At 46.3% G+C, this 17,455-nt stretch overlaps 2 protein-coding genes across 2 annotated transcripts; both read left to right on the top strand.

The window, feature by feature from the left end:
- Nucleotides 1-10,874: 10,874 nt before the first annotated feature.
- On the top strand, nucleotides 10,875-12,846 carry GL218_06919 (uncharacterized protein; the record flags this gene model as incomplete). Its single annotated transcript, XM_033583655.1, has 2 exons — nucleotides 10,875-11,442; nucleotides 11,705-12,846. 2 exons carry the CDS (start codon nucleotides 10,875-10,877, stop codon nucleotides 12,844-12,846), a joined length of 1,710 nt encoding a protein of 569 aa, XP_033432930.1.
- Nucleotides 12,847-14,623: 1,777 nt separating this feature from the next.
- On the top strand, nucleotides 14,624-17,314 carry GL218_06918 (Diphthine-ammonia ligase; the record flags this gene model as incomplete). The annotated part of the gene is made up of 1 exon (XM_033583654.1): nucleotides 14,624-17,314. The coding sequence occupies one exon, from the start codon at nucleotides 14,624-14,626 to the stop codon at nucleotides 17,312-17,314; it is 2,691 nt and encodes an 896-aa protein (XP_033432929.1).
- Between the last annotated feature and the right edge of the window lie 141 nt (nucleotides 17,315-17,455).

Here is a 17,455-nt window from a genome sequence, read left to right as displayed (position 1 = left end):
CATATCATTCACCACTCGCATGGTAGTCCTTGAACGTCTGCCTATGGCGCGGCTAGCCAGTAGAAAAGCGACGCAGGATCCAACGTAACCCTCTTTCGGAGCCATTCAGAACTGACTATTAGCGTTGGAGTAGGTGATTTACTGAAAGCGGTGTAGGCTAGCAATGGGCTGGTTGACGACCAATGAGATTTATCAACGAGCGTCAAATTTAGACGTGTGTATGTTGAAATAGAGCATAAGCGTGCCAACATACTCTACGCTGTATGGCATAGATAAAGTAGCCCATATGGACTGAGAGTCTCAAGATGGGGTCCAAGGAAGGATTGCGGTACATAATGTCAGCAAGCGTACTTAACGTAGCAACTCCTTTTGGAGGATACCTTACCGACCCTACTGGCGAGCCGTGCCGCATGGGCGCTTTCATTTCGTTGGAGTAGTTTTTACATGCAGATTCCCTCCGCATTTATTTACCAGATCGGATTCTACGGCAAAGCAAAGAATACTTTAGTTGTACGACCCAACATGTTGGGTAGTACCGAATCCTGTCCAAACGCACTCGAAAGGCGGCGCCGTCGAGCTGGACTGTGCCTTTGCTGCAGCTACATTTTGATTGTGTCGCACACCAAAGGAGTAAAAAAAAAAAATAGACAAACGTAGAATCGCGTTAGTTTTGAGCATAGACCGACGTCTGCTTACACCAAAGACGGGAGGATCGTAGTGCTTAGGCCAGACGATACTTTCGTAGACGTGCTCGTTTACTGATTCGCCAGCTTCAACCACGCCCGGGAGGATCCCGCGATCTCGCCGCCTTCGTAAACTAATCCCAACCCTAATTTAATGACGGCATGGCCGGGGTTTGCTGCGCCTCTGTGTTCATGCAATCCCATCTCGACGATAGATGGCGACCTCAATTCTCCGAGCTCTGTTAAATCCCCTTCGGTCATGTCGATTTGGCAGTCTGGCAGCTTCATGATCCTTTCGAAGAAGTTTGTCGAGAGCTGACTACATAAGATATGCTCATCGGAATCATGAGTCTGAGACGTCCCATCGATATGTGCATGTTTGGAGAATCTGCCTCAATATCGCGTGGGGGAGGCACAGCTAAGCTACCTACTCATGGGATTCTCGGGTGGGATGATTCATATCTACGACTTGCAAGGCCCTACTCGAACCGCATGTTTGTGGCGGGTAGTGGTAGAAGGTAAAATGTTATCGGCGATAGGCCATGCTGCTGGTCGAAAACGGTTGTACGCGTGTAAATGTCTGACATCTGAGACACGTTGGTTCTTACCTAGAGAGTGAGTCTCAAACAGTTAATCCCAAACTACCTTATGCTATTCAGCGCGTTTAAGAAAGCGGTATGCTTCTGTCGTAAATTCTGCGCTCGAATGTTAATACTCGAATCGAGGAATCTGTAGATTCTGTCGCGCAGCGTTCAGTCCCGTGTACCTGCATTACTGCGGAGGTAATGCGGATGTAACCTAGGTCGTACAACCCCGAACAAGTAACTCATTATCATCGTGGTGATAGTAACGCATCATTGATACTTTGCTTCGGGTTAAGTGTTGTCCTTCACCTGGCCGATAACACTTGGCGAGATGTTCCATTAGGAAGGTCGTGTAGCTGCCATCAAGTCGGAATAACTGAGTCTCATCGACTCTTAGCTGAGGGCAATATGACAAGCATTAAGGACGAGCGTAGGAGTTACACGTGGGATAGAAAAGCAAATTCGGTGATAATTATCTACAGCCGAAAGCGGCATAGAAGATTTAAGTTAATGCTTCCTTCGAACCAAACTCGTAGCTGGTTTGTCTACCAACACCATTCGTTCGGATAGCTCACTCATACCGTAGTGTGGTACTCGCCTCAACACTAGAATAAGAGCACATACACCACACTAGTTGACGAAGAGTATAGTATGTATGTAGGGGTGACGATAAGACCGAAACGTCGACAGAAAATGTCGTGGTCGCTAATCTAAAAGGGAATAAACAGACCATTCAGTGTTCAGGCGGTGTGGTTTATCCATGCTGTTACATGTGTAACTTGCATTGTTTCTAGGCGGTCGGGCTAGCCTGCGCGAGGCTCTGTTCGCCTTGTTACTCGGCCTGCCCGTTAAGAAGTTTGATTTGACCAGCCCTTGCTAGTTATGTGAAAAATTTGGAGGGTCTTCTCACGATGAACCATGATAAACCCCACGAGATTAGATCTCCGTATACCCGTTCGCCCGTCATCCGTCGCGGACTCGCGGCCCCACGGAGATGTCAGAAGCTTATTGTTTGCCATGCCATGCCTTGCCCATGCCGTAGGCCGTTGTGCGGGAGATGAAGATCTGCCTTTCTTCCTAACCTTAGGCCCTGACGGCACTTGCCGAGTTCATCGCATAGACTTTTTTTTTTTTTTAATTTTTTGTTTTTTGTTTTTTTGAAGAGAGAGAATTAAACAAAGAGGCTTGCTGGCACTTGGGCCAAGATCGTCGTAAGCAAGATCGACAAATCCGCAAGATGGCGCGGGAAAACGTGGCGTTTGCTTTTGGACTATGTAAATGGAGTTTCGGGCGCTGTCATGGGATCTCGCCCGTACCAGCTAATAACCAACTACCTAAGCGTTATTCTGACTGGATACAATTGGGTAAGAGTCTTAAAGACGGTATTATGGCTGTGGACTATATGGACCGTGGGCTCTGGGCTCTGGGCTTCTGAGGTTTGGGCTTTGGGCGTGTGGCTCTCCCGTATACGTTATAGTCAATGTTCGGGCCGCATATTTACGGTGAACGAACTCATGTTCATGCGAACTTGAGGTGGAGAACTGCACAGGTAATAGTCTCCGACGGATACGACTTGAGAGATGCCCCGGTGAGTCTAGAAGACCCATTTAGAAGACCCATAAAGATTCCTAATTAGTCCAAGGTGTCAAAGGTGAGCAAAGTTGGGTCGGCTCATGATTGGAATATTCCATCGTAGGTTTTGGAAGTATCCGTGCCTATGGCTCTGGGACGATAGAACTGCATATTCGGGTTAGGTAATTTTAACCATTAACACCTCGACCCAGTTTTGCTACGTAACACAAACATAAACGGTTAGAAAAGAGTCCGGATTTATTAGAAAGGGTAAAAAATAATGGAGTCTCGAATTTCGAGGCGGGTTGTCCGCTATGCACCGAAAACCGGGGGGAAATATTATAGTGTAAGTGCCTGTATGTATGGCCCGTTATATTGAACCTTGTCGTAGCTAATAGCGTGTTTTTGTAAATCTCACAACTCATAGACACTTTGTTCGCCTCGCTTAAGGATAACGATAGCTTTAGCTTCAAATGCGTGACACCGTGGTTGTACATACATACATATGTATGTATGCCTTAATGCTGGTTAGTATATGTATTTGTTATAGTTGGTGTTATAGTTGGCATGGCTGGTAATGGTTTAGTATCTAGCATACATAACAACAGCCTAAGGTAGTAAGTAAATGGGTCTCGGGTTTTGTACATAGTGAGGTAGGCTGGTAGGTTATGTAGGTATTAGGCCTATAGCATTAGGTATTTAGGTACCTAACATAATGGTTTGGCAGGAAGTGGGGGATACCTAACGGCAAACGGGGTCGGCTCTTTTGAAACGTAAGAAGCATTCGAGAAAGAAAGAGCGGAACGCTGCCAATTGGGCCGGGACCTGCATTAGCGGGACTAAATATCGACGGGGAAGTTAGGATGGGATCATTTGAGCCTAGGGACCGCTGCCTTGCCTTCTAGCGTTAGGTGCTAGGGATGTTAGTTGGTACCTAACACTCTAATACCCTAACATCCTAACACTAGGTCACTATGCGGATGCGGATTGCCTACGTGTTGTACCTTTCGCTATTAGTGGTACTCACCTTAGATATGGCTGGTACACGTATCTCCATAGGAAACCCCCCGGTGTTGGCTCTTTAGCTATCGTACACTAATAATACTAGTACAATATCTTTTCCTACTGGTCTCTGCGGAGTACATGACCCTAAAATGTATTCAACCATCTTGCTGTACAATATCCACCGCTTTATGTCCACTACGTCTTAGTATGTACATCAGTTTCAATGGATCATGTTCCGCGGCGGGCAGTTTGTTATTGAGGGGCTTTTCCAACGGTCGCCCTTCAAGGGCCCCTCAAGGGTCCTTAGATCTATGTTGGTATCTGTGTTGGTAAAGCTGGTAATGGCGCGGCGCGCATTGGCGAAGCTGGTTTGATTCTCTTGACCGTAAACTATCACCTTGGCAAATGCTACCTATTAGTGGTAGATTTGAGGCTCGTTTATAATTGCTTCGTATGTATATTAGCTCTTATATTATTTGGACGCTATGATCACTATAATCACTATGCTGTACCTAGGTAGTGTAATGCGGTGACGCTGTATTCAATATAGTTAGTCCTCATGGTCCTCATAGTGGCCGTTAGCGCACGGAGTTTCCAATGTATCAGATAGTGCATGTATGTAGTTTGACATCTCGCATCAAGATCACGGCTAAGTATTGCGAAACCGCATGTCAGACGCTTATTTCAAGGGCCCTCGGCTTACCAGAAACTTATCAAAAGCGTGATGATCAAATGTTTGGAGATTTACTTCTTTAATGCAAATACTCTTTTACTACCACTTTTCCCTTGTAAATGATACGTCGAAGGCCCGATTGAGAAACAACTTTCATCTAGGGGGCCTGGCACGTTGCCAGGTACGAGAACATATGCCCGCCTTCCTGCCACGCAGCTATTCGAGTCGGTATCAAAGCTCATTGGCCGAAAATATGCCGGTGAAGAAGCCAAGAACATGAGAGAAACCCTCAAGATCTTCCAGAATCACACCTGCTACAGCATGTTGCAAGGCTCCCGGTTCGAGGCTAAACTAAATTGGTGCCTTATTTCAAGTTGGCATATGAATGGGTGGAATCAAGGGATATACCTGGTCTTTCATACTATCTCGCGAATCTGGGGGAAGTGGTTTGGAGGGACCGGCACTGTTCCGCTTTTGGTCCTTGTCGCCGCCTAAAAATCGCCAATTCCGCCAACGGGTGCAGGAGGCGGTTCCTTGTCTAAACGGCCCGTGGACCATCTACGGTTCATCTATGGCTTCTTAACCAGGGAGCTTAGAACTATGAGAAATTCGGTAATCTCGTACGCTAGATGAACACGTGAAATCGTGTGTATTAGCAAGTCACTAGGTTGACTGAAGGGAGGACTATAGGTGAAAACGTAAATTAGATGCTTCGCTTTACTATATTCGGCTGATAAAATACTAGGCTGCTTGCCCGGGTGACAACTGACGATAGCTTCTAGGGCTTGAGACTTCGCATGATGATTGTCTGTCATATTGGTGTTTTGGTATCGTACGTTCCCAGGGCTTTGGGTCCGGTATGAGCGAAATGTTACCACTGAGAATGGATCATAATGGATCAGCCCATACTGATGGGACGCATCATCCCAAAAAACGCCTTCGGACAAACTTTTTGCATTGTAGTTTGTATGTAATATGTATTGTATGTATGTATGTGGTGGTTGAGCTAGGGAAGATTCCTGTTTTGAGCGGATATGCTGAATGAAGATTGCCACTCTTGCTCTCCCAATATTCCCTCATTACGGATTTCCTACCTGGTTAAGAATATTGGGATAGCACGGGCCTCTATATACTACTGTCATTTATCAAGTACCACAAGAAGCTCTAAGCTTTTTTTTGATGGCGAATTGATGTTCTGGACCGGTTCCGCGATATGATTCTCGTCGCTGACACTGGGTAACACGAAATACGCGAACTGTTTAGGTCGGCCTTTCGGGTTTTTGATGATATGTGGAAGAACTTAACCTTTAGAGAATGCGTATGTAAAACTTGCTTGTCTGCGGACCTACACTAGATTACCTAGTGTATGACCTAAACTATGACGGTCGATCCTTCATCTTTATCTAAGTGCCTACCTATGTAGGAGATAGGTAGCTAATAAGTTGTGATGTAAATAGTGTATGTTATGGTAGTAGTGTATGTAGTTGAGATCACATTTTGGGGTTGTTTCTTTTTTTTCCGGTACCTTTCATCTCCAACTGTCAGATTATCTTAAGCTCCGGATCAATTACCTGCTTGCATACCGACTTGCCATGCTTTACTCAGTAAAGTAATAATATGCCGCTGATGCGTCGTTCCTGCAGGACGAATCTGCAGGCACAAATTTGGCATGCAAGGTACTGGTCGATGAATAGGCCGAGAGAAATGCGATTGGTGTAGAGAAGTTGTAGTAAAGTATAGTAAAGTATAGATGTACCTCACAACATTCAATACTTCCATTCGTTTTCTATCGTCTATCCTGACTATCCTGACTATCCTGACGTATTCTAGTTTCCAGCACTGTGGGAGCCGGGTAACAGGCCGCATAATGGGAGGCAAATTAACTATGAGGGCTCTTGCCTGGGGTCCTGTCGAGCCGGAAGGCTTCCACGGAACAGTTATGGATACCTTGTAAAGTCGGAAGTCCCAGCGAGCTGTCTAGGCATTCTGGCGGTGGAATAATTGTCTGGACCCTGATAAAGCTTCCTGATTTGGGACTCTAATCCGATAAAACACCGCTCCACCGCTATGTTAGTACGACGTAGCATAGAACAACAGCACTGACGATATGGGGCATCGTAATGCATACTTGTACAGTACATAACCCATGTACTAGTATGCGTGTGTAAGTAAGTATATGTATGCGTAAGGTTATGTATTATGTGTATGTATGATGTATGGATGTATGGATGTATTCCTAGATTTATTCAGAAACGCAATCTCTAATGCAATGCCAGTGCTAATGCATTGGCGAATGCACTAATATGCACGGTAAAATAATGAAACGAGCGATGGATGTTTTAATGATACTGCGATAGCACGTAAGAAATACATATGCACAATAACCTACCAATGCAGAGTTGTGCTCCCTGACACAGCCCCCCTCAGAGAATCGATAATCCTCAACGCCCATATACGTACTCTATGTACACACAACATACGCTGATATAGAGTACACTTCCGTACGCTAGGAACGGTAGCAAGGTAATGGTTGCAATAGGCGAGCGTATCACCAATATTGCGATGCGGTTTCTAAGGTGCGCTATGATAGAAGCCGCTTTTAGTGTTCGTTTGAACGGCGACTGCATTCATGCGTGACAGTAGTTGGCACGTTGTTTGAAGATCCGAAAAGCTGATATCAAGTCACGTAAAAGATTACGCATGGCGTTTTGATAATCTGATGCAAACTAGTGGAGATGATGTTTGTGGACTTACACGAGGAGTCCACGTTGAGCCGTTGCGTTGCGGACGGGCTAAAAAAGAAAAGTATTTCGATTTTTTAATTTTCAATGTTTTTTTCTGTACGTAGTGGTTCCGAGGCCGAGCCGTGTGTGGAAGGTGCTGGTAGAGAAACGGCATCGGGATCCAATGACTGCATTAGAAGATCCCGAAGTACGAAAAAGGCAGGAAGGACTTGCCTTTGGTGGTGATGACGAAGTCTCGTAAAGGCCATATTACTTCCATTTTTTTTCTGCATGTTAACAAAGTTAAAAAAAGAAAGTAAGAAAAGAAGCTTATTTCTTTCCCACCTATTCCCGCTTGACGCCTAACACCTAACAACTAACAACTAACCTAACACCCGTTACTTCGTTGATTACTAGTAACATTAAGTCACCGTCACGTCCGTACTTCCGGTCCATCACGATGCCGTACTTTGGTTTCATCAACATCTAATCTAACATAAAACCCTATAAGCTATCGAGTCCAGTTGTGTTGACGCTACATAGAACGCTTCCACTACGTCGGTGCAAAAGAACCGACCCATCGGATCTTCTATCACATCGATATGTAGATGTGAAATGTGGGGTGTAATCTCATGTAACAGAATGTTCGCCGAGTTGACCGTTGACCATTGACCATTGACCATTGTGACGAGTGTTCACAATGTTCTCTCTCTTACAGAATAAGCCTACGGCTGGTATCAGCCAACCCCGTCTTATGATTCCTGTGATACACCGAAGAGAGGAAAATAAAAAAAAATCCAAGCACGTTCCATAAACAGAAGGCCTTAACATGATTTGACAGATACCGTATCATCGGCGTCTCTAGCCTCTTCTCTCTGGATGAATAGGTTGCATCTAATAGTGAATCAATGGATAGTGCTTGCATATCAGGAACGCGCGCGTTTTGGAGGATTTGTCCACTCACACATAAACATTCGGGGGCTAATCCTATGTTTCCAATTCCAATCGATGCAACCGCTTTTAGCAGATAAATTGTGAACATATCCTTAATCACAAGCTAATCTGGGGTCAATCTGCCAATGCGAGCCCAGCTTAGGCAAAAAACACTAATCATTGGTCTTCATTTACTGGAACTACTTCACACCAAAAACATATGGATTGGCATCTATATCCAATACGATGCCCGATACTGTTGTATTACGCATGCGATGGCAGGCTGCCTCTTACTGCATGCTTACAACGCTCACCTCACCTAGATGAAATTCTTCATTGAGCAGTTCACAGCCTATTAGTGAAATCCAATCAATCGGCAGTTTGCGAAATTTTCAATTGCGGAACGCTTGTTTGGCTGCATCTTGGGTTTCTGCAGAAACCCAGCATCTTGGTGTCGATGGGAGTGGGAGGTTATCCCAGCGGTCAACGTCATTACTATCACGAGCTGTGATTGTCTATATACACTGTAGTCTGTTTGCCCGTCCCGAGAAATACATGGCTTCATAGCCTTTTCATAGCCTTTTAACTTTTAATCTCTATCGGCTATCGTTCCGGATTCTATGGAGCATCTAATACCAAGCCTTCCGTGATCCAATCGACAAGTCTAAGAGGCTGTCCGAGGCTTAAATTATAAGCGCAGTCTTTCTCGTGAAGGCGCCGAATGACGAATGTGATCCATAGCGCGACGCCTGGCCATTCGTACCTGCATTCCATCACGTCGTTCTACTGGATGAGCACCATGGGCTGGCGCAGAGGACTCCGCGTCGCGCGCAGGCTGAACGGCGTTCAGCGACTGGCTGTGCAATGTTGCAGCCGAACACAACCACCACCGACTAGTGCTTTGGCAAAAAAGGACGAATTATGCAAATTGTGTGGCTCGCTTCCTCGTGTGGTTCAGCGGTCAAACCGACCTATCACAGGTGGCGGTTCACTATTGTACAATACAATACATACGACGTAGATATGCATGATCCAACCATCCAAGAAAATCCTGAGGGAAAACTTGTGCAGAGTACCATCGACGACAATCAATTCCCTAAGGAGCTCTAGAAGCAATGGGGAAGGCCGCCGAGATACTACTGTATGGGCATCGTCTCACTTGTCTTTTCGTTAGGTGTATTAATTATGCATCATGTAATGCTTTACGTATACTATCTACGTAAGGTATCAGTAACTATCAGTTATATACCAATACTTAGGTAGATGTAGATACCTATGTACAAGCCGTTTAAATATTTATATGTACCTTCTTGGCATATATCTATCATATCTATAGCATATCTATCTAGGTTAGAAGGCTTTAGATTAATGACGAATTATGTACAAGAATAACGTCTTACATAGATAACGACAAAAGATGGCTAACCCGATACTTCACCGTATATTGGTTATCCTAGAATTTACATAATACTTCGAAAAGAAGATACTCCAAAAAGAAGAGCCAACAACAACAACCCCATGTTTAGCTGTCGAAATGCAGCTCTACTATGTACTATGTATGTACGCTTGATACTAGGTCGGGTCTGGGAGTCTGTATCGTTTCTCTGAACGGTGCTAGGCGATATGCAAGGTGTCGTATGCTTGCGCATGCGTACAAACCAACGGAGTTTAAAGGTGTATACACTATGTATGTACACTATGCTGCTATGCCGCTATGCAATACTAGAACAGGTATACGACCAGTCGGACAAGGTTTCTGCTGTCCGTCGATAAAAAGAGCATAACATAGGATACATGGGACATAGGGACATAACATAATGTACCCATCAATACGCGGTACCTCGCCCTCCCTCTAGTGTCGTCCAGATTTAGAATCGCTCGGTGGCTGCGCCCACATAGTACCAGTCGACATACCCACTCATCTCATGTTTCCGTTTTTGCCCCAGACATGCAGTAGACAAGGTTGGCCAGTGGTAACGACCCAGGCCGACCAGGACCATCTTTAGACCCCCCTTGTCAGCTTCCCCAAGTGAGACATACATGGGTGACCTTGAGTTGAGTGGGTTCCCTATGGGTCTTCCATTCCACCCGCAGGCCCTCCAGTGCCTATCGATGGGCTCTTTTATCTGGTGTAGATGATCTGGGCGGGCTTCGACTATTTTACATTATCCTCTACAAGGTTCGCTTCAACCACGTTCATTACTCTCTTACCTAGTCCGTGATCGACATATCAGTCGACTTAGGTTGTCTTCTATTTCTTCATAACCCTATCGGTTCTCTTGTTTCTTCCGTGACTCGACTTTTTGGAATCGTTCGATCACTCCTCGAACTTCCTGCCCTTCTTTAAGTATACAACAAAGTCACATATTCCTACCCTCTCCCAAGCCAAGTCTGCTTGACGATAATATCCGGGAGTTCCAAATCGAGGACAGGTTCATGTACAGCAGCATATACATTGAGTCATAAGCAACTAGATGGTCTTTGATATACATCGGGACCGTTCATTCATTCAGACATCCAAGAACCGAAACCACCATCTTTAGGCCAACCGCCCAACAAACGTACCTATTGTACAATATAACAACTACCAGTATACTTAATATATAAACGAAACGAGACGCGGCAACAGGTCAGTTCCTTAGAGGATTAAGAAAAGGTCACCACCCGCAAAGACTGACAGGAGGTAAAATCAGTCACGACAATGGATCCAACTATGATGAGCTCTCAGATGGGACCAACGCCCTTCTTCTACTATACGCCAGACCCCAACCCAGAGAACCGGCACCACGGCCACTTCAGTCAACAGCCAGGGTTTCAACAGATGCAACAACAACAGGTATTCCCTATTGTACCTACGTTGCCATCGACGCCAATCTACTCGAGGCCGAATTCGTCTTGCTCGCAACAACCTCTACAGGCTAAGGTATTCGGTGCCGTTCCCAGTAATATGACTCCTATGGCATCACCGCAGGCCATACATCGACCAGCTATTATGTTGCAAAACCAACCTATGAAGTTGGCGCTGGAGACTGAGCTTTGCGATCACGATGGCTTCTACTACCCAGCTACACCGCCCCTGTCAACATCAGGTAGCTCAATGGGCAGCCCATGCAACACGAACGACATGCTAGCCACACCGCTAAACCCCATGTTCTCTGGGCTAGATGGACTTGACGGATGCGAAATGGTGAAGCCCGAGGTTGAGACAATGCCGGAGAACTTAGAGAATCTGGATTGGGCCAACTGTGGCTCACCTCCATTAACACCTGGTAGGTCCTTGTTTTTTTTTTTATGGATTTTAAGTTTTGGGTGGTGATCTAGTTGCTTTAACTTGAGCTTGAACTTGAATTTGGACAACGGAATGAGTTGTTTTAAAAATCCAACTTCTAAAAATACGAACTGCAAAAAGTGTAATTGAGTTTCGAAGCGGGTTGGCGGGGCTTGGATTGAAATTCACCGCTTATCTTGCCTATCTTTTTAAGCCTAGGGAACATTTGGTTGCTAACTTTAATTTTTTTCTTGCCCTTACAGTTTATCTACAATCGCAATCCACACAGGCACCTTCAGTCAATTCTAGCTTCTCAAGCGATCATCTTTCGCCTACTTCCTGCCCTTCTTTATCACCATCTCCGTCACCATATGCACGATCTGTTGCATCGGAACAAGACGTTGATTTTTGCGACCCTCGGAATTTAACTGTTGGCGGTGTGTCGAACCCCACTCTATCGTCCGAGTTCACAGCCCCTGTCGCATTAGAAGAATTCAGGGGTGACGTTCTTCAAAAACAATCACTCCTTGATAACTTCAACTTCAACACTGAGCCTCAACACGGTCTTCCAGCTTTTGAGGATATCTCAGATTTGGAATCTGAGGACGACTTTGTAAGTCGCCTAGTTAATATTAGTGAGCAATCTGCCGATTTGAAGAGACCGCGTTCTGGTACTTGCTCTACTACCCTATCTTTGGGTCACGAGTCTTTCTTCGCAGAGAGCGATTTCGATACAGAGGACACATCAGTTACTGGCCTTTCTAGTCCTGCTAGCTCGTCAGAGTGCGAATCGCACAAGGACAAGAAGTTAAAGAAGTCAAAGAAGGAATCGCGCAAAGCAGTTCCCGTCATGAATGTCGCTGCTGATTCCAGCTCTGCTCAGAGCGACGAGCAGCAGCAACAACAGCAGTCAGCTCAGAATGATGCCACGCAAGCTAGCAGCAATGCAGGATCATCATCAGGATCAAGCGCACCCAATACTCTTCCAGCCCCGCCAAATCGCCGAGGCCGTAAGCAATCATTAACTGAGGACCCGAGCAAGACTTTTGTTTGCGAACTATGCAACCGCCGCTTCCGCCGACAAGAACACCTGAAGCGCCACTACCGTTCTCTACACACTCAAGAGAAGCCCTTTGAATGCCACGAGTGCGGTAAGAAGTTCTCTCGAAGCGACAACTTATCTCAGCACGCGCGAACTCACGGTAGCGGTGCTATCGTCATGAATCTCATTGATGGTAGCGAAGAAGGACTCGAAATGATGCCTTCTGGAGAGTCGGACTATTCTAATTACGGAAAGGTACTTTTCCAAGTCGCGTCCGAGGTCCCCGGTAGCGCTAGCGACTTATCATCAGACGAATCTCCCAGTGAGAGCCAGGGCAAGAAGAAGCGCAAGCGATCTGAGTAAATCATCCAAATTCCTCGGGAAGGATTGAGATCAGCTTTACACGCTTTGAAGATCGAAAAAAAGGAGATCTCGGCGTACGCCCACTAATGACATAATGACTTTCACACATTCGACCGATTCCCCCCAGCGCATTCATGGATCTGGTCTCAAGGCCTAGGTAGAGAGGACTACAAAAGTTGCACTTTGATTTTTCAGCATCGACTTGTCTTCTTGTACCATTATTGTGAAAACATTTTTTCTTCCAATCATGACGACTATTTAAAAAAAGCTCAAGGGAGCGGCTACGACAGCCATTAAGGGATACAAGGGTTTTGGTGATGAGGCGCGAACGGGCGGGCATTTTTGACAAAACCATACAGAGGCGGAATTTGCCATGGAAAGCAATGCTATACACTATTTTCGGCGGCTTATAATTCTCTACGCTCGTTGTAATCTCTACAGCGGGGCGGTGCAGAGCAGCCGCCTATCGCGGTAGGACACGATCAGTAGGAGGGGAGGAGGAACCAGAGGATGATGTTCGAAGGGACCCTTCACTGAAATCGCTCTTCGTGTGTCTAATTTCTAGTTATTCAGTTTATTTCCCGACTTCGTTTATTGCGATTGGCTTTCGTGGCGGTGCTGGTCACAAGAAGATAGCTTTTAGCAGGAACCTATGTACAGATAGGAAATTAAATCTAGCAATGGATTTGTCGCCAGTAATTATTTTGACTTTTAATTCAATGCGTATTCGTGATATTCTAGTTTCTATTGCTTGAGTAGTAGAATAAAAGTGTACTACCTAACTTAGTAGAGAGGTGTCTATCGTACATGGATGTAGGTATTCAACATTGAAGGTTTCGGGACAAGTTCTTTTGTGTAACTAAAAGTATCTATCTATGTAACTACTTCAATACATACATGTACATACATAGGTACATAAATACGTATATTCTACATCTCAAAGTTCAATATTGTGTCATAGGTTGGTTATGAGATAGAGGTAAATCAAGTCCGACAATTAGCCCCCGAACAAATACGGTCCGGCTTTCAAACCCCGAAATCAAGAAAAAAAAAACATGAATAACATACGCGCGTAACGGAGGGACTTTTGTTAACTACTGTTAACTACTATTCAAGATAGCGAGATAACGAGATAGTAAACTCGTATCTTTCTCTAGTTTATTATGGTAGAACGCTTTTAGTCGATTAATCATCTCTGACTATCTCTCTTATGATGTCTGCTGATAAAAAAAAATCGGTTCCTAAAATTCTAGTTTCCAGACTTTCAACAATCCGAAACCCCGCTAAGAAGACACCGTCTGAGGAACTATCCGCATAGATCAACATAGATTCGCTTATTAGCTTCTAGTTAGCTTTCATGTATGTATTTATACTAGTTAGTTAGTTATACTAACTATATCTAACTATACTAACTATACTAAAATCTTGCCTAACCTCATAAAAGCTAGTAACTAATCAAAGTCATAGCTCAAAAAGTCTAGGGCCGCTATCTTAAAGATTATATTAAATATCATATGAAGTCATAACACGCCGAGATCAGCTGAGATATAGCTAAGAAAAGTGAGGCAATCGTGCCACACTGATGTCGCGGTAGTCGAGATTTGTTCCCGTTTCGCCTAGTACAGAGAAACCCGGGTACGGAAAACTTGGTACGCAGAGAAATGATTCCCTGTTAGGCCGGTGGACTATTCGATTTCTTTTCTATTTCTCCGAAATTGATAGCTGTCAGGCCTTTGCAATTACCGAACACCCATGCTATCCCATGCCATCCCATCCTATGGCAGCCGACAGACCCCTACACGTTGTTGCGTTGGTCTCCGGGGGGAAGGATAGTTTCTACTCCATTCTCCACTGTCTGGCGAATGGGCACCGAGTCGTAGCTCTAGCTAACCTCCACCCGCCGCCTAGAGTCAGCAATGCTAGTAATAGTTGTAACTATATCAGAGATGCCAATATTTCGGGAAGCACAGACAGAACTGAAGCTGAAGAGGTAACTGGGGCCGATGCCGGCAGCACTACTACTGCTACCATACGGATCTCTCCCGGCGTGGATCAACACCCCCAGCACTCTTCATGCTCTACTTCATGCTCGGCACCGGAAATAGACCATAGTGGCAACGAGGAAGAAGACGAGGCCGACTTGAATAGTTTCATGTACCAGACCGTGGGTCATCAAGTTATCCCATTGTATGCACAGGCCACGGGACTACCTCTATTCCGCCGACCTATCCTGGGAACAGCGGTGGACCACGGCATAAGCTACCAGGACCCTGATGGCCACCGCGAAGACGAGGATGAGACAGAGTCACTCGTCCCGCTATTGCGTGCTGTTCTCGAGGCCCACCCGGATGTCAACGCCCTGTGTACAGGCGCTATACTATCGACATACCAGCGAACTCGCGTCGAATCCGTTGCTCTGAGACTCGGCCTAGTGCCGCTGGCCTATCTGTGGCAATTCCCCGAACTTCCATTGTCCTTTGCTGCTACAGATAGTCAAGCTGCAGGTACCGATAAGAACGATGACGCGCAGCTGCTCCGTGATATGGGAGCCGCAGGGCTGGAGGCCCGTATTGTGAAGGTGGCTAGCGCTGGCTTGGGAGAAGATTTCTTGTGGGAAAATGTGGCAAGCGAGTCCGCCGTGTCCCGCATCCGCCGCGCGCTCCGCCGCTTTGGGGGCGACGGAGGACGGGGTGCCGTCTTGGGAGAGGGCGGTGAGTTTGAGACGCTTATTGTAGACGGCCCGTCGGTGCTGTTTAAGAGCCGGATAGTAGTTGATGAAGATGACAAAAGAATTGTACGTGAGGGTGGCGGAAGCGCTTGGCTAAGCATTCGTAAGGCTAAAGTTGAGATTAAGTCGGATTTGGATGCATCATCTCAGACAGATAGTTACGGTGTTCGTATCCCAGACTTGCTCGATTCGGAATTCAAGACTGTCCTCGAGTCGCTGCATAACGAGGACAGGCTGGGGTATGGTCATAGCGGGTTATCTCAGACATTACTATCACCTACATCGAGCCTGTCTCGGTATAAGCACACCGAGTCTAGTAGCAATGACTGGTACTTTGTTGGAAATTCGGGGGGCATTGAAGATCAGACAGCCAGGGTCGTTGACGAGGTTCGTCGACGGCTAGGCGAACATACCTTACCGTCAACAGCAATTGTCAGTTCCGTCATCGTGTTACGGCGTATGGGAGACTTTCCGACCGTTAACAAGCTCTACGGTGCCCTGTTCCGTGAACCAAACCCGCCTGCTCGAGTAACTATCTCATGTGGGGATTTGATGCTACCTCGAGGCGCCGACATAGTTATTCTTCTCACCGTTCAGCCTCATTTGAAGCGAAATGAAAGGCGTGGTTTGCACGTCCAGTCGCGGTCGTACTGGGCACCAGCCAACATTGGCCCATACAGCCAGGCGGTCGCGTATCCCCTGCTTAGGAGCGACGAGGGTCAAAATAACGATGCCCAAAACTCAGAAGTGCCTCTTGCGGTGTCCATCGCGGGCCAGATACCCTTGGTACCCGCCTCCATGACCCTGCCTCCGATACGGAAGGGCGGTAGCAGTAGCCTCGCATTACAAATAACCCTAGCGCTGCAGCACCTCTGGCGTGTTGGCGGTGAGATGCAGGTCCAATGGTGGAGCGGCGCCGTGGCATACTTCCCGCGCTCGGCCCTCCGTTCGGAAGCGAAACACAGTGCCCTGCTCGCTTCTGCGGCGTGGAATGCAGCGCACGTGGCATCCTCTAGTCTGTCGACAGACGCGATAGAGGAGCCGGACCCGTGGGATCGAAAGTATAATCCTGCGTATATGACATACGGTAATAGTAGTAATGATACCGCTTCGAGACCAAGTCTTCCTGATTGGGAGGTCTTGAAGGATTTCGACGCAGGTGCAGATGCAGATGCAGATGCTGACGCTGAAGATGGGAAGATTCCCCACAAACCACTACCGTTTGTCTTCTCCGCTGAAGTCGAAGAGTTGCCGCGTTCGGCTGGTGTGGAGTGGCATGCGCATCTGGGATTCGCGAATATAAACGCCGGATCTATCCGGTTGTATACCGTTGGCGGTGGAGGGACCCCGGAAGATCCCCTCTTGCACCACGTCGTTGTCGACTCCCCCTCAGGTGACGTGTTTGTTCAAACAGCGGCGGTTTACCGTGCAATTGAAGGACCTATCTCGGCTTTACCCCTCACTAATGCGGTGGACTTTGAGAACATAGTGGACCATTATGCAGCAGTTGTTAAGAAGTCTCTATTCGAACTACTGGCAGGCTCAGAGCTTGATGATTCTACTGTCTTGCCAACACCGAAATTTACCTATGTCGACCCCGAATCTTTTAAGTTTCCTGAGGATATGGGAGCTTGGTCAAGGAAGGGTGCGATAATACCTTGTAGGTCTCTATGGAATTCACAAGGTCATCGCCTGAACATGGTGTCTATATTCGAAAGTAGGTGGTCTAAAGTACGTTAGGGGTTCTAGATACAAGTGATATAGAAGAATAGATGAAGAAAAGTGACTTTTAACTTAATCGTACGGGACATAGCCCTTCTTGCCTACATATATCATAGATAGTTGATAGGTATTTTCTTGTAGAATCTACATGATGAACAT

Source organism: Daldinia childiae, assembly GCF_008694065.1.
Source record: "Daldinia childiae strain JS-1345 chromosome Unknown Scaffold8, whole genome shotgun sequence".
NCBI classification, from domain to species: domain Eukaryota; kingdom Fungi; phylum Ascomycota; class Sordariomycetes; order Xylariales; family Hypoxylaceae; genus Daldinia; species Daldinia childiae.
Note: the sequence above shows the minus strand (reverse complement) of the source record. Positions and strands in the feature narration are given on the sequence as shown.